Here is a 21,213-nt window from a genome sequence, read left to right on the forward strand (position 1 = left end):
AATTCTAATTCTTGATTCAATGGAGGATGAGGAGGGTCATCATTCATCTAAAAACCTAGGAAAATATATATCAACTACAACAATGATCCAGAAATGGCTGATTTCTTAGATTATGAGAATGATTTTACACCCACTCAAACTCAAACACAAACTCAAGATGATGATTTTTATGAGCCAAATCCTGATGATGAAGACATTGATGAGGAACCCAATGCTTCTAATACACAGGTACACTTATATCCTATACTTAATCTCACTTCTATAGCTCTCAATTATCAAAAGTTAGGTTTTTTGAATCATGGTTCGGCGAAACAGGTTGAGGTTCGGCTCATAGAATCTACCAATTGATGAACGGTTCGGCTTACTGAATCTGTTTACTGCATGTGCCGAACTGTTTGCTAGACACTAGTTCGGCTTATATGAAAGTTTCATAGTAAGCCGAACAACATCCTGAATAGCTCGGAAAAAAAATAATTACCGGTTCGGCTTATATTTCGAAAATCGTATGAGCCGAACATCAATTTGTTATTTTTTGGGTTAAAATATTGTTATTGGTTCGACACGTATTGAGAATATCGTAATAGCCGAACCTCGTTAATGTGCTAGGTTCGGCACATATTATGATTATCGAATACGCCGAACCCCTATGCATCTCTATCTGTGACTAGGTTCGGCTTGAAATTTCATGAAATTTCATGCCGAACTGTTCATATACACTTACAGGAAGCTTTTGTGAAGAACAGTTCGGCTAAAAACGCAACTCAATTTTGAGCCGAACCCAACACTGTAACCGTCATTTAATCGATGAAAAACAGCAAATAGGAGATTGGGTTTGTAAAACTTGTTTTCTTATCCTCATTTCCGGAGTTGGAGATGCAGTTGGTTCAATTTCTGGTTCAATTGGTGGTTGATTTTCAGTTTCTACACCTTCATCTTCAATTGGTTCTTCTTCTTCAATTGATGGATTAGAAGACGATTTGGTTTGCCTAGTCCCTGCTTTTCTTTGTACGAGTCATTATGTGGTTGAGTTTAATCGACGATCAAATTTTTACGAATCGACAATTAATCACGATGATGAATTTTTTTTTTCGCAGGAGGGGGAAGAGTTCGGCTAGAGGAGGAGGGGGAAGAAAAGATGGTAAGGGAAACTGATTTTGATTTTTTAGAAAACTGATTTTAGATTTTTGTATTAAGGGTATATAGGTAATTAAATTACCCATAGGGTACCCCTTATAAGGTCACCCAAAATGGGACTATGGTTTTGTATGCCTAGAAAGATTTTGGTATGCCCAAAATCAGGGTTCAAAACCATTTCAGTACTACACATCAGATCCATACCCAGAAGACATAATCTGTCATCGTAGACATCCACGTACCCAAATGCATCTGAGCCTGGTGGACACTCTAGTGCAGCTTCAAGAACCCTATGGTGAATCCCATGTGAATCGATATAGTATCCACCTTTGTGATCGTGACCTGCTAAGCATACCTTCACACACTCATATTTGTGAATAATTTCCATCACTTAATCGTAATTCCAGCAAAGTGCTGTCTTGCTTGATGCACCAGGATCTAAGGGCATATGGCAACATACAACAACCTTCTGTCCATTCTTTGTAGCATCCTGAAGTATCTCGTCAAGCCACTTCAACTGTCCTTCGCTGATACCCCCATTAAACTTCACGAACCTTCTCTCAAGTCCCACTAATCCAGATGGACTGTTTTTATCTGTATTTGGATTCTTCTCTTGCAGAATCTTCAAGGCCTGCAGTGTCTTTGGGTGATCCTGCGGCCAACCAATGGCACTGATGTCATACCCATCTAGAACTACAAATCTGTACTCTGGGGTCGGAGAAAAGTCCTAGTATGCAGAACCATCCAAAGTTGCAATCTTCAATAGAGGAAGATTGTAAAGACAATGATTCCCAATCATGTGGTGGACAGACCCATTGAATTTCTCGAATTCAGAAACAACTTTCTCAACAGCCTTTAGAGAATCCTCTTTGGGGCAATAACCATCAACTATATCTCCTAGATTGACTGCAAATTTGAATTTACCTGGGTTGTTCCAGTTTCTAACTGCCCTTTGCAGAACTAACATGCTGTGCCTGTAATACCTAGGAACACCAAGGTAGGAGCGACCATCAGGAATATCAGCATACTGGACATCGGAGATGACTCCAAAAGAGAAAAGTGGTTGCTTCCCTTGCATTGGTCTATCACAATCGAAAAGGCTACGTGTGTGTGTATAGCTACCGAGTATTTATTCCTATTGAACAACAACACACAACAAACAGTCAAATAAACTAGTATCAAGATTCTTGGCTCCGATGTAAGATTCTGTTTTTTCTTTTAGCTTATGCTTTTCATTTCCTTGAGAAAATATCGTTTTTTTTCCAAAGATAACTCAGCAGAAACTAAAACAACTAAGCTAAACAGAAACCCTCCTATTAAAACCCAAAATAAAATCAAAATCCTACTAAATAAGAGTTTAAACATTACACGTCTAGCAATCCTAATAACTAAAGGTATTTGTTAAGACAGAAGGTCTATGATAATTGTTGAACTGTACAAGGACACCCTACATTCAATCCTCGCTACACATTATTCATACAAAATTCACATTGAAATCAATTTTAGACTAATAAATCTTCCTAATTGATTAGAGCATTATCACAGTTAAGAAAATTGCAAATTAATGGGGGGGAATCTGATAACTTACTTGTTTTGTAACCTTACGGAGATGAATTTGGGATAGAAACTGATTTTCAGATCGAGAAAGAGATTGGAGAAATAGGTTTAATAGAATTGACATTTTTATAGGTAATGAGAAATGGGTTTAGAGACGAGGGGGGGGTGAGAGATTTCAGTTTCAAGCAAATAAAGAATTCTAATTGTTCTAGGAAATAAAAATTCCTCAACACTCGATTTCATGCTCAAAAGCTCCAATTACGTTTCCTCACCCTTATCAGTTTTTTAATACTTTTGTTGTTTTAAATGTGAAAGGAAAAGATTTTTTTTTTTAAACCAGTATTTAACCGATTACTACTTGTTAGAGCAACCACAGTCACGCAACCACAGTCACGACCAAATTTAGGGACTATATCCAAATTTGATCCGGAAATGAAGCGCAGTGGAGAGGACTATAGCTATATTTGATCTGGATTTTTAGGGTTTGCGACCAAAAATAGTCGTCAACCCAGACCAAACCAAATTATAGCGGGTCGTAGGTATAATGACCGTTTAGTGTTAGGCGTGAGTATAATTACCGTATATGATTAGGCGCAGATATAAAGAACGTCCAATTGTTGAGCGATAATATAAAGAGCGTTCTAATGGAGCGCTAGTATAAAGTCCGTCCAAGGAGACGTTGATATAGTGTCCGCTTGGATGAGGCGTTATCATAATGAACGTCCAACACCAATACCAAACACTATGCGTTGTTATATTGAACGCCCAATACCAAACACCAAACCAAGCGTTGTTATAGTGAACGCCCAACACCAAACGGTATTGTAATGTGCGTCTCTAACCAGGCGAATATTTTATGCACGTTCAACTCGGACGTTCGTTATATGTGCGTCTAAGAGTTCGACGGAACTTGAATCAACGCTCGAACTAGGACGTGGTTTATATTCGCGCTTCACCAAATTTTGGTCTTCTCTCATTGCGCTTGAACACCCAGAATACCAATTTTTTTTATCTTTTAGTCTGGCTTTTGGTATTTGGTCCGTCTCATGATTGTGGTTGCTCTTACAAAGAGTTTGTTGGTAGCCTAACAACAAGCTGAGCACCAACACCTTTCTGAATAGTAATACCAATACGATGAAAAAGAGAACCTCCTACTTTGGAATTAGCATCTTGACTAGCAAGACGATTCTTCAACCTACTCAAAAATATACAAATATCTTCTCCCAATTCACCAAATGTTGAAAAAGCCAAAACACCAAACTCATATCCGTGTGTCAGGCATTTGTCTAGGTATTTATTACATTTGTGAGTAACAGCTGCAGAAATAGCATGTCCTGGGGTGAAGGAAGTAGTTCTAGCACTAGTGAACGGCGAGACACCCGTGACATCAAAGCACATATCCCGACCATTCTCCCAATTGTAGACGAGTAAATCTGTCGGACTTAAGGCATGAGTGTTGTCGGATAAGAAACCCATGGAAACCTCCATGCGAGCGGGCACATCGGCTTTGTAACAAATATCCGCCAAAACATCACGAAACATGTCGTGTCGAAATTTGATGCCGACTGCACTAGCACAATGTATAGCATGGTCACCATACTTATCCATAGCACGATTACAACATAAACATAAGCTATTTTCCTCAAACATTGGTATGCCCAATCTATAGTTAAGAACTGCTCGAAATTGACGAGGTCCAACTGCTTGATTAAGCCCAAGAATGGGAACAACTTTGAGAAAATCCATAGCATGCTTCGTTCTATTACATTGTCAAAGATCAATATCCCTCGCAGATAGTGAATACTTGGTGGGAAGTTCCTTCTTAATCACATCAAAGTATGTCGCTGCCATTGATTTCATGAAATGGGGGGCATCATCGTTGATGTTAAATTGCGAAGGAGATGAACCACAAGTTTGAGTATATACCTGGAGAGCTTGTTGATATCTCTGGCTCGAGTCAAAAGTGGTGTTACCCTGTAATAGAATGCTCTGTAAGTGTTGAGCCTGTGCGCAGGAAGCCAGGAAACAATACTGGGAAGTATCAGCCATAGTGTAAACACCTAAACCTCCATCCTTGATCGGCATAGTAGCAAGTCGCTGTTGAACAATACCAAAACCAGCACCATCCCTAACAATCAGTTGTCGGAGATACTGAAGTAATTGTTTATCAAATAGAGTTGTGGCTGCTTGCAATGCTAAAGGAGTAGTAGTACGCATGGTGAAAAAGAGTCTTGACACACCTGTACATCTACGTAAGAGAAGCAACTTACTCTGTGGGTCTTGCAGCTTCTTAATATTATGCATGAGCCGGTTTGTCTTCTCCACTCTGTCAACAACCATATTACTACAGAATTGTAGATCCATACTTACAGGTCCACCAAGAATTTTGACTCCTCTTGTTGGCTTGCTGATATTTGTCGGAAAAACACCTATCATGTCCCTTCTAGGATCAACAGATGGCCAAAAAATCTCAGTTTTACTGATGTTAAGATGTAAACCTCTCGCAGGTCCTTCATCTTGTATAATTCTAAGATCTTTAGAAACTTCCATGGTATCACCAATAAGGGTACCATTGTCCAAATACCACGCATGAAGATCAAGGGTACATTCAGTGGCAATTTTGTTGACAAGTGGGTGTAAAATCAGAGCAAAAAGAAGTGGACCTAATGGGTCACCCTGTTGAACACCACAAGAAGAAGATAAGACAGAATCATTATAATATAATCTCGCAGGTTTAGAGTAACATAACTCAACCCATTTAGATATGCTGGGCATCTTGCTCTGACTTCAGTGAGCAATGCAGTTCTATCTACCAAGTTAAAATCGTTTGAGAAATCAACTAGGAGCATTGTCACATTGTTCTGACTCCCCTGAAACTCAAGTAAATTGTTAGCTGAGTGTAAAGTACCTTCACTATCACAAGGAATACCAACTCCAAACTGGTGGTTTCCTAAATATCTGGTCATATCCTTACACACAGATGAAGCATCCAACTTTGAACACAATCTTCTCCATATAGTGCCCACAACAATGGGTCTTCGCCCACCACCAGGCTTGAGCAAAGGGATCAAAGGTGCGCTGGATATATACTCTCCAAGGATTGCAGGGCATGAGCCTGTCAACCATAAGTTACGAAAAGAAAAGTTACGAAAAACTATAGGGAGCCTGGAAAAATTTACATAGTTAAAGCTATTCTAGCGAAAAAAATTTTACCAACACTAAAATTTAGATTTTTATAAAGGGAGAGCAAAAAGTGATCCGAGGAGAGTGAAAATCGTAATGATGATTCTGTCGATTTGGTAATTTTATTTGACTAAGACTTAAAAACCCTTGGTTACACACGCCGTGTAGGCACGCTAACTACCCAAACGCATTTGTTAATTTATTTGACCATCTATATACCTCCATTACTTCGCCTACCACCACCACGTTCTGTAATTCAACCAACAAAATATAGTTCAAGTAACAATGGTGGGCCACGATATGTAGATCCTGCAAATAGAAAGGAAACGGTAATTTTGAATTTAATTCGCTGTTATAAAAAAACTAACTACTAAAATTTAACCTAATTTGCTTAACTTACACCATCAATCAAAGAACTTGAGTAAGACGAAATTGAAGATTATTTTTAAATATCCGCCACTGCAAATAATAGCATCCAAGAACCCAAATTAGAATGGAGTAATTAAAATCCTAATTAGGAGGGACATATTGGAAAAAAGAGATTTTCACCAGGACGGAGATTAGGAAGAGGTATGGCTAATTCAGGACGAGAGATTGTGAGAGAAATATATAGCAACAAGTTTGAATCTTAGTATCCATGAAAAATACCATTTCATTTATATAGGATTTTGCATTAAAGTTCAATTGAGTTCGTGAATTGTTTGTTGCATTGGCATTGTTTACCCCTTTCTAAAAAATTCACTGTACGATCTAAACAACTAATTACGGTAATATATGCATTTTGTTATAATTGATCACCTACTATACGATGGATGGAAAAGTGTTTGACGATCCTAAAGTGGAATAAAAATAAAAAATTACAGTGTTTTGCATGAGGTCGATGACATGAGGGTATTTCTAGTCCAAAAAAAGATTGAACCTGACTCGCCATATAAATCAACCGAGTTAGCGAGTCGATAACGATTTTCGCTCTCCTCCGATCACTTTTTGCTTTCCCTTTAACAAAAATCTTTTTTTTAGGTGTACTAACTGATGAAGGATTCTATCTTACACTTGGGATGTCATTTTCGTGAATAAAAACTAAACGATAATGGATTTGAAGTTAATATTTTGAGGGTATGTTCGTCTCATAAAACTCCATATCCCTACCAAAATGAGTGGGTTCTAAAATATAAAACCTCACACAATAGCGGTCTTAATTTTGACGGATAAAAATCTGTTGGTTTTCAAGGTCTCATATTCAAAGTAATAAATGGTGGTGTTATACGTCTCAGGATATGATCATTTTCGGTAGGAACGTAGAGCTTTGTAAGAAGATTATATCCTCAAAATATTAGCAGAGAATCCCTTACCGTTTGGTTTTTATTCACAAAACTGACGTCCACCGCGTGAGAATAAAAATGTGACGGAATCCTCCCTCTAACTAAAACGTTTCAAAAATATTAAAAAACTAGTTGCTAGGTATGATGTAAATTTTGATTTTTGTTAAAGGGAGCGCAAAAATTGATCTGAGGAGAGCGAAAATCGTTATCGACTCGCTAACTCGGTTGATTTATATGGCGAGTCAGGTTCAATCTTTTTTTGGACTAGAAATACCCTCATGTCGTCGACCTCATGCAAAACACTGTAATTTTTTTATTTTTAGTCCACTTTAGGATCGTCAGACACTTTTCCATCCATCGTATAGTAGGTGATCAATTATAACAAAATGCATATATTACCGCAATGAGTTGTTTAGATCGTACAGTGAATTTTTTAGAAAGGGGTAAACAATGCCAATGCAACAAACAATTCACCAACTCAATTGAATTTTAATGTCTTTTTCTCTGCAAAATCCTGTATAAATAAAATGGTATTTTTCATGGATACTAATATTCAGATTCGTTGCTATATATTTCTCTCACAATCTCTCGTCCTGAATTAGTCATACCTCTTCCTAATCTTCATCCTGGTGAAAATCTCTTTTTTCCAATATGTCCCTCCTAATTAGGATTTTAATTACTCCATTCTAATTTGGGTTATTGGATGCTATTATTTACAGTGGCGGATATTTAAAAACAATCTTCAATTTCGTCTTACTCAAGTTCTTTGATTGATGGTGTAAGTTAAGGAAATTAGGTTAAATTTCAGTAGTTAGTTTTTTATAGCACCGAATTAAATTCAAAATTACCTCTTCCTTTCTATTTGCAGGATCTACATATCGTGGCCCACCATTGTTACTTGAACTAAAAACAGGGAGAGTAAAAAAAGTCATCTTTCTGAACATCAAAAGGCCGACATCAAATCTTCATCTTCATAGTTAGTCCACTCTGAATCACGACGGGCTTCTTGAATTACCATGTTATGAGGAATTATGCAAGTGTGCGTATTCTTGTGCATTTCACGAGGACTCAACCCACGATATGGGCCACAAATGATAGCGAACTTCCTCTTCAAAATTCTAAAAGCGCGTTCCACATCCTTCCTCAATGCCATTTGGACATCGTTAAAATGCCGGTATGAACGGCCCAATGCACCGGCAGGAGGCTGACGGTAGCATTGAACCAAGGTGGACCATTTTGGGTAGATACCATCCTTAAGATAATAGCCATGAGCGTACTGATGTCCGTTGATCATGAAACATACTTGGGGACAGATTCCATGCTTCAGATCTACAAACAGAGGCGACTTGTGCAAAACATTAATATCAAGACCAAAAAAAGCGTGCCCTATACAAAAATCATAAGAAGCAGCGGCTTCAAGGATAACTGTTGGTTTTGGATAATGACCCTTATATTGACCGTTCAATAAACAGGGCATCCTTGCCATACCCAATGCATACAATCGAGACTATCTAGCATTCCTGGGAATCCTCTTTCCTCATTCTCCCTCAATATTTGTCTAACATCTTCCTCAGTTGGTTTCCGTAAATATGTCGGACCAAAATGATTAATCATTACTTCACAAAACAATGAAAGGTAAGTGAATGGAGTTGTTTTACCCATATGAAGGTACTCATCGTTCGCATCCGCTGGAGTGCCATAACCTACAATACTTAAAGTCGAAGTAACTTTTTGTTCAGGACTATGACCTCTAATATTAAGTGCATCAAACTAATAATTAAATGAGGTTCTACTCGACAAAGCTCTTCAATAATCTTTTCACCAGATGACGAGGCATGCAGAATCGATATTGAAATTTTTGATCAGAGTACACACAATTGAGAAGAAAATAATCGTGCATCAGCTTTTGGTGGTAAAATTCCCTCTCTCGATACTATATCTTCTTCAGAATATTTCTTGTGGCTTTGGAACTCTAGGTATTTGGCCCGTATGTACAAGCATCAAAGTGTCGATTAGTTTATTATCTTCAGCTTCCTCATCGTCAAGTTCTTGCAACTTCCTTCGATGCATTTCTTGCTGTAATCTAAACCGATTCATAATAACATTCCTCTATTCGTTGGATCTCGCCATTGATGATTATGAAATTTAAAATTGAGAATAGAGAAAAAGAAATCGGTGAAATATATGTAAAATTAGGTGTGAGTAACTTGGAGAAGTACAAGGGCGTATATATAGGAATCAGCAGGGGAAAATAGCCGTTGCAGAATACCTACTGATCGATAATCTTAATATTGCCAGCGGTAGCATTTATAATGCGCGATGGGGATTATGACGCCAGCAATATTCAGAAAGCTGGCGTTTTAGATAATATCGCTCGCTAGAATCTTTGTCGCTCCGTGGTTTTCCCATAGTAGCGCAATTCGTTTTCCATGCCACCTGGTATGCCAAACAGGTTTTTTTTGGCATGTGCATAGGAACAGGCCTTAGGAACTTTTTTTCTTCCATTTTTCTTTCTCTTTCCTATCCTTTCTTCTTGTCGCTAAGAAAAAACTTTAGCCTCCATTAATCTCTTGCTCAGATTTGGTCTTTTTTTGACCAGATCTGAGCAAGATTTCTTTTTCTTTTTAAGTTTTAATCGAATAAAAGTAGTTTTCTTTTATTTTTGATGTTATTTGACATATTTCTTTGCCATTTGGAGCGACTTTTCTTCGCCATTTGGGGCGAGTTTCTCTTCGCTTTGAGAGTAATTTATTCAAACCTTGATCGCTGGTTCATGATTTGCTATTCTCTATTCAAGAACATCGACAATCCAACACGGTATTGCTTAGAATCCATATTCAATCCAAGGGATTTAGGGCATCCGGATCCCTGTGGATCTACAAGATTTTGGGCAAATAACTCTTTTCTTATAGGAGTATCTCTATTTAAAGAAGAAGAAAATCAGATTAAATGGTCAGAATCGATTCCGGATTATACCATCATCCTTCCCTACTACATTTACAAAAATTGGGTATCTTTACGGTATATGGCTCTTTCTCTTCGCGATTTACTTGTAATTGATATCTTCATTTGTATTAGGTTTTTATTATCTTGTACTTTGATGTTTTTGTTATTCTTGTAAGAGATCATATAATCACATTTTGATTTGAATAAAGTGAAATTTGTTGATTGACCAAAAAAAAAAAGAACTGCTTGCCTATGTCTCTTTCTCAAGTCCAAATAATCCGCTTGTTCCTCTTTTCATGAGTGCTAATTTGGCATGTTCATCTACAGCTACAAAACGATAACCGAATGGAGTATGAAATAAGGAAGTATAAATCGGATAGAAGGTCATGTAGTAGTTTAGTTTATCAAAACGAGGGTCAGATGTCTCTGTTAACAGTTAGTTAATGAGAATACGTATCGAATTATAATCACAAATCAAACGACCATTTTGGAACAGGGAAAATTATGTCTATCCCAGTATCATTTTTTTTGTATATCAAAAACCCATCATTAAGATTCCATATATGAATAACCCATAATTAGAATTTGATTCCAAGAATAATTTTTTAACCTAAATTAATTTCATTAAAAAGAATAAAACAAAAAACGTGAAAAACAGTGATTACTCGTAATTCCCAAAAAAACTCCTTTACCTCCTAAAATAACTCCGACAATATTCATGGCTAATAATTCCTTTACCGCAGATAATGATAACACACGTAAAATTTGGTAATGTTTCATTAATAAATTTGGTAGTCAAATTAATGCACCGTAAATTTGATAAAGTGGAAATTTCTGTATAACCAAAAATAAAAATAAAAAAAATATTTTTGTATAACCCAAATATGGACTCTTTCTCTTTTCTCTCTTTTAGAAACTCATCATTAGGATGGTATATCTGTAAGACCCAAAATATAAGATTTTTAGTAGAACATAGTAAGTTTTTGGTTGACTCTGTTTTATCAATTCTTCGTCATGGAAAAAATACCCTTTAGCTTATTTTTTTACTAACAAAATAATTATGAAAATAAATAATAACTATGGTCAAATTAGGTGTTACCATAATTTAAGGTAAGTCTCCTCCATCTACGTTACCATCTTCCTCTTTTTACATGGCTTCAACAAGATTTTAAACATCTGAAACCAATACCAATAAAATCGTAAGACTCTTAACCCACCGTTGTCTCTAGAAATTAAAGTGGAAAATGAGTAAAAGCTTGTGAAGAGACAACTAAGTAGTGAAGAATACAGTTTTCACAAATTTAAGATGGTGATGTCCATCCAAAGTACAATCACGCTTTTTCATCACCAGCTTTCTTGTGGCGGACTAGTCTATAATTAGAACTCTATGGTCACTTTATTCAGCATTCCTTGTGGCATAGAAATACCTTGCCTTTGCCTTTCCAAGTCCATATGCAGTAAAATCTTCATTTCTTATGAAATGACTGGTTCGCAAAAACAATCGTGTATACGATCCCAAACAGCTACTAATTATATTAGTCCAAATACTAATACTTCAAGTATAATACTGTATAGTATACATAAAGCATACGGGTATAGAGAAAAGGAATGAAATTAATTACTGTACATTTCTTCTATTCATATATCCAATTACACAGGTGCTCAAGGCTATTTATAGCCCAAACTCACCGCCTATGCATGTACACAGTGGCTGTAGTATTTGCCACGAGTCCACAAACGTGGCTATTAATTAAAACACTAATGCATTTTATGTTAATCTAAAAGGGACTAATCTTATCCCTTAACAAAAGTAGGACCCACAAAATGTGGTCAGTCATACTCAGAAAGTCCGTAATGTAGAGGAGGTGAAAGTATTTCCAGAATTATCTGGAGCAATAAATGGTGGGCCATCCAATACACAACACTCCCCCTTGTACCACCATTTCTAAGAACGTTGCCTCATTAAAACCTTGCCGGTAAAACCCAGTGGGACAAAACCCGGACGAAGGAAAAAAATACAACAAAAATCTTAGAACGGTGTTGGAAACGCGTATGCTGCCTCGTTAAAACCTTGACAAGGAAAACCCAGTGGGACAAAACCTTGGCGAAGGAAAAAGAGTACAGCGCGTTATAGTCCAAAACTCCCCCTGAACAAAACCTCCGTTAATTTTTCTGCTTGTACATGTGGCGCATTCCGATTCCATATACCAACTTCCGAAAAACTTTAGTCGGCAGAGACTTGGTGAATAAATCAGCATAATTCTCACAAGATTGTATCTTCTGGATATCAATCTCCTTATTTTTCTGGAGGTGGTGAGAATAAAATAACTTCGGTGAAATGTGTTTTACTCTATCACCCTTGATGTAGCCTTCTTTCATTTGTGTTATGCACGCCGAGTTGTCTTCACAAATTGTCGTTGGCACAGTAGTTATGGAAGTCAGACCGCAAGAGCTTCTGATGTGTTCGATTAATGACCGCAACCATACACATTCTCTACTTGTTTCATGGAGAGCAATTATCTCGGAGTGATTCGAGGAAGTAGATGGAATGCTTTGCTTACAGGAACGCCATGAGATTGCAGTACCTCCAACGGTAAAAACGTACCCTGTCTGAGAGATTCCTTTGTGCGGATCTGATAGATATCCAGCATCCGTATATCCTGTTATCTGTGGATAGTCTAAAGAATCTTTCGAGTAGAACAAACCCATGTCAGTAGTACCACGAAGGTAACGGAAAATCTGTTTTACCCCTGTCCAATGTCTTTTTGTTGGCGCAGAACTATACCTGGCTAGTAAATTTACTGCAAAAGAAATATCGGGCCTGGTACATTGAGCTAAATATAATAAACCCCAATTGCACTTAAGTATGGTACTTCCGGACCAAGAAGTGCTTCATCCTCCTCTTTAGGACGAAATGGATCTCTTTTGGGATCAAGGGATCTTACAACCATTGGGGTGCTAAGCGGATATGTTTCGTTCATTTTAAAACGTTTCAAGATTTTCTATGTGTAAGTGGATTGATGGACAAGAATTCCGCTTTCATAATGCTCAAGTTGTAGGCCAAGACAAAATTTTGTTTTACCGAGATCTTTCATCTCGAACTCCTTCTTTAAGCATTCAATTGCTTTGGAGAGTTCACCAGGAGTTCAAATTAAATTGATGTCATCTACATATACATCTATTATTGCAATTCCAGATTCTGTCTTTTTAATAAATACACATGGGAAAATAGGATTGTTTACATATCCCTCTTTTATTAGGTATTCACTGAGGCGATTATACCACATTCGCCCGGATTGTTTCAATCCATATAGAGCTCTACTTAATTTTAGTGAATACATATGACGTGGTTTCCCTTCAGGTAATTTGAATCCTTCCGGAAGTTTCATATAAATATCTGTATCTAGCTTGCCATATAGATACGCAGTGACCACGTCCATTAGATGCATGTTAAACCTTCCAGAGACTGCCAGACTAATTAAATATCGAAAGGTAATTGCATCCATAACAGGGGAGTATTTCTCTTCATAGTCAATCCCAGGTTTCTGTAGGAAACCCTTTGCCACTAGTCGTGCTTTATAGCGAACGACTTTATTGCTCTCATTACGCTTTCTTACAAACACCCATTTGTAATCTACAGGATTCACATTTTCTGGTGTCTGTATTGGGCGCCCAAAAACGTTGCGTTTAGAGAGAGATTCCAATTCATCTTGGATTGCCACTTTCCATTTAGGCCAGTCGTCTCTTTGTCGACATTCCTTTATAGAGTGTGGTTCAATATCATCATTATCTGTGGCGATTTCAGTAGCTACTGAGAATGAAAATATATCATCGACAATTATTGTATTACGATCCCACACTTCTCTGTCGCATGCATAATTTATGGAAATTTCCTCATTCACAGGTACCTGTGTCTCAGCGGAGACTTTATTCTCTTCAGGAGGTTCATCAGAGAAAGTGGATCGTTCTTTGATTGTCTCTTCAGGAGCACTATCTGTAGCCTCTTCAGGAGCACTACCTTTGATTGATACAGATTGGCTCTTCCTCTTTCGAGGGACAGAATCTTTTGAACCAATTGGTCGTCCACGCTTCAGGCGTGGATTTGATGACTCGTTTGCCGCTGGGCTCCCAATTTGTCCCGTCGGTACATCAATCCGAGATGGAGCATTTCTAGCAGGCACATAGGATTTTGTAATTCGACCAGTATCAGCAAATGCATCAGGCATTTGGTTTGCAATATTTTGCAGATGTATAATCTTTTGCACCTCAATTTCAGATTGATTAGTGCAAGGGTCAAGATGAGACAGACTTGGTGTGTACCAAGATATTTCACGCCGCTCCTTTGACGGTTTATCTTCTCCCCCTAACGGCGGGAAAAGTGTCTCATCAAAATGACAATCTGCAAATCTATCTGTAAAGACATCACCTGTTAAAGGCTCTAAATACCTTATAATAGACGGTGAATCAAAACCAACATAGATACCAAGGCGACGTTGTTGACCGAATTTAGTGCGTTGTGGTGGTGCAATAGGCACATAAACAGCACAACCAAAGACACGTAAGTGCGAAATATCTGGTTGCTTCCCCAAGACAAGTTGTAGAGGGGAGTATTGATGGCTAGCAGTTGGTCGAAGTCGGAATAAAGCCGCTGCGTGCAAAATAGCATGTCCCCATGCAGAAACTGGTAATTTAGTCCTCATAAGCATGGGTCGAGCAACCAACTGAAGATGCTTTATAAAAGACTCAGCTAATCCATTCTGAGTGTGCACATGTGCTACAGAATGCTCGACATCAATACCAACTGAAAGGCAATAAGCATCAAAAGCCTTAGATGTAAATTCACTAGCGCCATCAAGCCGAATGGACTTAATAGGAAAGTCCGGAAAATGGGCTCGCAACCGAATAATTTGGCAAGCAGTCTGGAAATGCAACATTACGTGTTGATAATAAGCAGACATGAGACCATCTAGCAGATGCGTCTATCAATACCATAAAGTATTGAAATGGTCCACAGTGTGGGTGGATAGGCCCACAAATGTCACCATGTATCCTTGTAGGAATGTTGGTGACTCAATAATAACTTTGGTTAAGGATGGTTTTATAACCAGTTTTCCTAGGGAACAAGCAACACAATTCATATCCTTACTTAACAAAAGCTTCTGGTTTTGTAACGGATGTCCATGAGCATTTTGTATTATTCTACTCATCATGGTAGAGCCTGGGTGTCCAAGCCGGTCATGCCAAAGCTTGAATAATTCAGGGTCATTAAACTTCTGGTTAATGACAATATGAGATTCGACTATTCGAATTCTCTAATATATAACCCAGAAGAGATGGCCTTAAGCCTCTCCACAACGTGCTTCTGGCACGAGGCAGATGAAGTAATATACAGGTACTCCATATTATGCTCATCCGCTGTTTCAAGGTGGTAACCATTACGCCGAATATCTTTAAAACTCAACAGATTCCTTTGGGATCTGGTAGAATATAAGGCGTCTTCAATAATTAATTTTGTACCACCTGGTAGAATGATACACGCTCTTCCGGAGCCGTCTATCATGTTACTCGAACCCGAAATGGTATTCACATTACCCTTAAACCTCTTCAAGGTTATAAAATATTTATGGGTTCGAAAAATTGTGTTTGTTGTTCCACTGTCAACCAAACAAACATCCCCATCGTCCATTTTGGATAGATTACTTCTGGAATCCATATCCTTCAACACAAATAGACGAGAAAATTAAACATTACAAAATGTCCACTTATATTACACCAAAAAATGTGGTATACATCACCAAAAAGAACACACCCAAAATTACAACAAGAGAAAAGAAAAAAAAAAAACATACAGAAAACACAAGGAAATATACTACAGGGCATAAGGAAGAAACAGTTCTACAGCTCATCAAAAGAAAACTGACTAGGCTCGCCACTTTCAAGGTCGACGAGATAATCAGATACATCCAAGTGGGTATCACTGGTACTGGGGGCATGGCTTCAATTAAATTTGTTTCTATGTCTTCGGCAGGTCGCTTCAGGGACGCCTGATAGAGCCTAACAAAATGTTCTGGCGTACGACAGGTACGCTGCCAGTGATCAGTTAAGCCACACCGATAGCAAACACTTTTCTGAGAGGTTGATAGAAGAACCCTTCCCTTTTCTTGCTTCGGTTCCTTTGGTTCCGCAATTTTTAGCGGCCGTTGGTACGGCTGGTAACGGACACCCTTTCCTCGTTCATTTTTGTGGCCCCCACGTTGGTTTCCTTTACCATTTCCATGTTTGCCTTTGTTACCATGATTATTTCCTCGTCTAAAATGCGTAGCAGCGTGTGCTTCAGGCACCGCTGCGGAACCAACAGACGAGCTTCATGGTTTCTTAACAAAAGCTCATTATTCTGCTCTGCAATCAACAAACAGGAAATTAGCTCGGAATATTCTGTAAATTTACGCTCTCGATATTGCTGCTGCAGGAGCACATTCGAGGCATGAAAAGTTGTAAATGTTTTCTCTAACATTTGTTCGTCAGTGACATTTTCCCCGCACAATTTTAATGTCGAGGTAATTTTAAATAGAGCAGAATTATAAGCTGCCACTGATCGAAAATCTTGCAGCCGCAAGTTCAACCAATCATTCCGAGCTTTTGGAAGTATGACCAACTTCAGGTGGTCAAACCGTTTTTTTAGACAGTTCCATAAAGTAAATGGATCTTTAACTGTCAAATATTCCCTTTTTAAATCATCATGGAGATGATGGCGAAGGAAAATTAGAGCCGTAGCGCGGTCCTGATTGGACGCGTTGTTTCCTTCCGTAATAGTTTTCCCGAGGCCTTTAGCTTCCAAATGAAGCTCGGTATCAAGTGCCCAAGAAATATAATTATTTCTTGAGATGTCAAGACCTGCGAATTCGAGTTTCGATAGATTTGCCATTTAAGAAAAGTATTCAAAGGAACAACAACTACCTATACTCCCTGTATTTTAGTTGTTGAACAGCAGTAGCTTGGCCGTCGAGCGTCGGGAGCGATTCGTGCTGATAACGTCTTATGAAATGACTGGTTCGCAGAGACAATCGTGTATACGATCCCAAACAGCTACTAATTATATTAGTCCAAATACTAATACTTCAAGTATAATACTGTATAGTATACATAAAGCATACGGGTATAGAGAAAAGGAATGGAATTAATTACTGTACATTTCTTCTATTCATATATCCAATTACACAGGTGCTCAAGGCTATTTATAGCCCAAACTCACCGCCTATGCATGTACACAGTGGCTGTAGTATTTGCCACGAGTCCACAAACGTGGCTCTTAATTAAAACACTAATGCATTTTATGTTAATCTAAAAGGGACTAATCTTATCCCTTAACAAAAATAGGACCCACAAAATATGGTCAGTCATACTCAGAAAGTCCGTAATGTAGAGGAGGTGAAAGTATTTCCAGAATTATCTGGAGCAATAAATTGTGGGCCATCCAATACACAACATCATTGATTTTTTTGGGGAATTTTTTTTATATGGTTTTCACACCGCTTACCAACGCGCTAACCTTCCTTCCAGAACTTTCTTTCATCCCCGCCCATCTTTAATGAGCGCAAGGGAATCCACTAAATCTCAAAAGCTAAGTGATATGAACCGTTAGATCACACATTTTAGATCTGAGCCGTCAGATATTGGAATATTCCAAAAGTAGATTCCCATCACGGAAACAAATTCCGTGTGATTCTTTGGTTACTCGACCAAAATGCCCCTCCGTCTTTTATAATTTACAGAAAAAACACAGTTATTTCTTTTCGCTATTCTCTCTTCAGTTTCGCCATCACCACCCCATCGTTACCATCGCCACCAGCAATACCATCACCCCCACCACTATTATCATCACCACCCCCGCCATTACCAGCAACAATATCATCCCCGCCACTGCCAGCAACACCATCACCAACAGAGCTTAAATACGGGAAGCTAATTAATTAATGGGAGAATAAGCTGAAAATTAAAGATTTATAAAAACAAATTGGGAGAATAAACTGTTTCCTCCACCGATTCTTTGTTCATTAAGAATCGTTCCTTTTTTGCTCCATGTCTTTGCAATGCAGTAAGTAAACTTATCAATTTTGATTGATTTTTTTTGTGGTATTTAAACTTTTGTCGGCAATTTAATTTCGTGCATACAAAATTGAAACTATCGATTCTGGGATGATCACATTTTTTAATGATTTTCTTATTGATTCCTGTTAGACAGTATTAATTGGTTAAAATATCGACGTTTTGTGTAAATTTTATTCGGGAATTTGGTTTAGGTTGAGTTAATTTTTGTTAGCGTTGTTGAATTGATTTGGGAATTAGCTAATGTTAGTCTTTTGTTTCTGTAAGGATTAGAAGTTCCGTGGTAGCATTGGAGAATCTGCGATGAACTAACAATATTCTCGATTTTGTTTTTCCGTGATGTTCGTTTTAATATGTTCATGTTGTTTTTGTTTCTCACCGGTGATAATATGACTGTAAATGTTGGTTCTAGAAAGAAGATATTTCTCTTGGTGCTAGGAAGTGCTAAGTGAGTTGGTGTGTAGGTTGTTTTGAACATAATGTTTTTCATTACTTCCTCTTGATTTGGTAGTCAGTTGTCTTTAAATGATTTCACCAGGTTGATGTTTTGGCAGTTCGTTTACAGATTATGAGTCCAATTAAAGAAGATAAGGGCTCCATCTTTATTTTTATTACCTGACTGTAAGGTGGGCAACTCAACTGCATTTGTGTATACTTTGTCAAATGGAGATTATGCTACATTATTATGGATTTTAAATTACCATTTCCACAATTGGAACTTTGCATATAATTCATGCTGAGTAAATTTTGTTAAAGAATTCGAGATATCGTGCCGCTGAAATATTCTTAATAAGAGTCTATGCTAAAATTTGCAATGTAATTTTATTTGCACTGTCAGGGTCGGTCTAAAGACTTTCAACAGTCACGAGTTTATGGTTAAGGCATAATTTGATTGATATGCTAAATCTTGAATGGACTCATAAAGTAGCCTATTGTAGCATGAATGACATTGGCTTTCATATATGCAGTGCTGCTTTAGCGTTATATCTCTCCTTAGTCATAGCCCATAGAATCGGTACTCAAGACCAAATTGTGAGCTCCTTATCAGTAATGAAATTACAACGGTGAAATAGGTGAGACATTAGCAACCTTATGCGTCCCATAAATTGCGTATGACTTTGTTTAGAGAGTTGAATCCGTTTTTCTAACTAAAATTACTTGCTTAATTTGTTATAGGCATGAAAGATTGCGATCATATCAATTTATCATGGAAGTGCAACCCCGTAGAAGTAAGACAATTGAACTCTTTGCGTGTTTGTTACCTGGCTATGCAGTTCCGCCGTGTTTGTGGCGTTTGGGAAGGTGACCAGATTTTAAAGGAGTCGCAAGAAGAAGTTCTTAGTTGCAGACCTTATGAATGATCTTAGTATACAGATTTCTCCATTTTTACGTTGATTTGTGTTCTGGAGTTACGTTGTCTCTTTTTTTATAAGAAAAACAGATTGGAAACTGCAGAAGCTCTTATCTGTCTTATTTTTCCATGTCGTAGGTGGCGTTATTGATTACCAGTCATTTGGTATTTACCTTTGTTGCGGGCATGTGCATATACTGACCCATAATTTCCAGCCATTAGTAAATCATGTTCTGTTTCTTACGTTTGTTGTTGGTGGGTTGTTCTCTGACTTCTCTACCAAATTTTGATTAGAATTCTGCTAATATAATAAATACTTGATTAATATTTATTGCCATTGTGTTGCAATTGGCAGATATCATGCTAAGAAAATGGTCTAACCGGGACGAAGGCGTATTTGAAACTCAGCGGTGGACGTGCAACGCACCTGCACTCTACTTTTGATTTTAACTCTTCTTAGAAACTCAAGTTGGCTAAATTATTGTCATCAGTGTCCTGTTTAACATAATATTAAAAGAAACCATAAGACAATTAAACAAAGGCAACCAAATGCAAGAAATATCGTCCATGATGGAAGCAAACAAATTTCTTGGAGACTTACTGTGTGATTCATAACTAATTAATTGTATACCCCATGGAAGAAAGAATTGTATACCATCCATTTGATAATTTAAACAAAAATCAAAATTATCACTTGGAAAAAATGTGAAAAATCAAATATTCAATAGCAACAGAATAAAAAAAAAAAAGAAATGATTGTATGTCATCCATATGAGAATTTAAACGATGCAATAAAAATTATGAATTTTACCATCTGAGTATGCTGTTGCGGTGCTTCTTCATCTTGTGGTACTTTTTCCCCTCCGTCAGTTCCTCATGCTCCCGAACTAGTGAAAATTTTATATTTCCACTTTATATATACCTGTAACTTTGTACTGGGTAATTTTTCAGGCCAAACAATAGCTTTAGAGATATTATACGTATCCCATCTTGCAAATCCTTGGGTTAGTGCTTCAACACATGCGCGCTCTCCAACTAGGAATGCCCGGCAAACAAATACTGCAAAAACACAAACAACAAGGTGAGGTTACAATCGTTATTTATCTACATAAAAGCTGAATGAAAAATTGTTCGTGCATCCCCGAAATTGGCTCTAAATTACTTTGTAGTTTCTAAAAGAAGGCTATTATTTGGACGTCACACTCTAATAGAGGGGCTTCACTTGGATTCTTAATGTCTAAAAGAATGGCTATGGGCTATCCTAACACATATACAAAATGTCTAGATTACCCTTTAAGTACAAGTGATTTTACATCCAGGTTTGAATTAATTCCAATCGTAAAATTTTATTTGCATGTAATTTTACGTCCAGGTTTGGATTAGTCCCAACCGTAAAAGCTCATTTTACGTCCAGGTTTCTTTTAATTCCAACCGTAGAATCCGATTTTACGTCCAGTTTTCTTTTAATTCCAACCGTAGAAGTGATTTTACGTCCAGGTTTGGATTATTTCCAACCGTAGAAGTGATTTTACGTTCAGGTTTGGATTAATTACAACCGTAGAATTTTATTTGCATGTAGTTTTACGTCCAGGTTTGAATTAGTTCCAACCGTAG

At 37.6% G+C, this 21,213-nt stretch overlaps 2 protein-coding genes and 1 pseudogene across 11 annotated transcripts; 1 reads left to right on the plus strand and 2 right to left on the minus strand.

The window, feature by feature from the left end:
• Nucleotides 1-1,205: 1,205 nt before the first annotated feature.
• On the minus strand, nt 1,206-2,980 carry LOC113293325 (annotated as a pseudogene).
• A 1,481-nt stretch (nt 2,981-4,461) lies between these two features.
• LOC113295887 lies at nt 4,462-11,612 on the minus strand. Its single transcript, XM_026544221.1, has 4 exons — nt 11,570-11,612; nt 6,094-6,123; nt 5,478-5,806; nt 4,462-5,367 (listed from the first exon to the last, which is right to left on the minus strand). The coding sequence occupies exons 1-4, from the start codon at nt 11,610-11,612 to the stop codon at nt 4,462-4,464; spliced, it is 1,308 nt and encodes a 435-aa protein (XP_026400006.1).
• Nucleotides 11,613-17,718: 6,106 nt separating this feature from the next.
• Nucleotides 17,719-20,195, plus strand: LOC113299486. 10 transcript variants are annotated; one of them, XR_003334982.1, is made up of 6 exons: nt 17,727-18,237; nt 18,814-18,874; nt 19,217-19,321; nt 19,425-19,614; nt 19,738-19,854; nt 19,955-20,195. XR_003334982.1 is itself a non-coding variant. In XM_026548509.1 (4 exons), the coding sequence occupies exons 1-4, from the start codon at nt 18,222-18,224 to the stop codon at nt 20,041-20,043; spliced, it is 348 nt and encodes a 115-aa protein (XP_026404294.1). In that variant the 5' UTR covers nt 17,721-18,221; the 3' UTR covers nt 20,044-20,195. The 10 variants fall into 10 exon arrangements, 1 of the variants encoding a protein (XP_026404294.1); XR_003334983.1 differs by having other exon boundaries at nt 19,425-19,550; XR_003334979.1 differs by having other exon boundaries at nt 17,726-18,237; nt 18,787-18,874; nt 19,425-19,854.
• Nucleotides 20,196-21,213: the final 1,018 nt, after the last annotated feature.

Source organism: Papaver somniferum, chromosome 7 (genome assembly GCF_003573695.1).
Source record: "Papaver somniferum cultivar HN1 chromosome 7, ASM357369v1, whole genome shotgun sequence".
Taxonomy (NCBI): Eukaryota; Viridiplantae; Streptophyta; class Magnoliopsida; order Ranunculales; family Papaveraceae; genus Papaver; species Papaver somniferum.

What these genes read in the sequence shown, in the direction of transcription:
- LOC113295887 (XM_026544221.1), bottom strand. Translation starts at nt 11,612, where the DNA reads ATGAAGATTTTACTGCATATGGACTTGGAAAGGCAAAGGCAAG. An exon ending in CTTGGAAAGGCAAAGGCAAG is followed by an intron (nt 6,124 to 11,569) that starts GTATTTCTATGC and finishes GTTGAATTACAG; the next exon opens with AACGTGGTGGTGGTAGGCGA. An exon ending in GAACTGCATTGCTCACTGAA is followed by an intron (nt 5,368 to 5,477) that starts GTCAGAGCAAGA and finishes GGTGTTCAACAG; the next exon opens with GGTGACCCATTAGGTCCACT.
- LOC113299486 (XM_026548509.1), top strand. An exon ending in TGTTTGTGGCGTTTGGGAAG is followed by an intron (nt 19,551 to 19,737) that starts GTGACCAGATTT and finishes TCCATGTCGTAG; the next exon opens with GTGGCGTTATTGATTACCAG. An exon ending in GTTTCTTACGTTTGTTGTTG is followed by an intron (nt 19,855 to 19,954) that starts GTGGGTTGTTCT and finishes TGCAATTGGCAG; the next exon opens with ATATCATGCTAAGAAAATGG.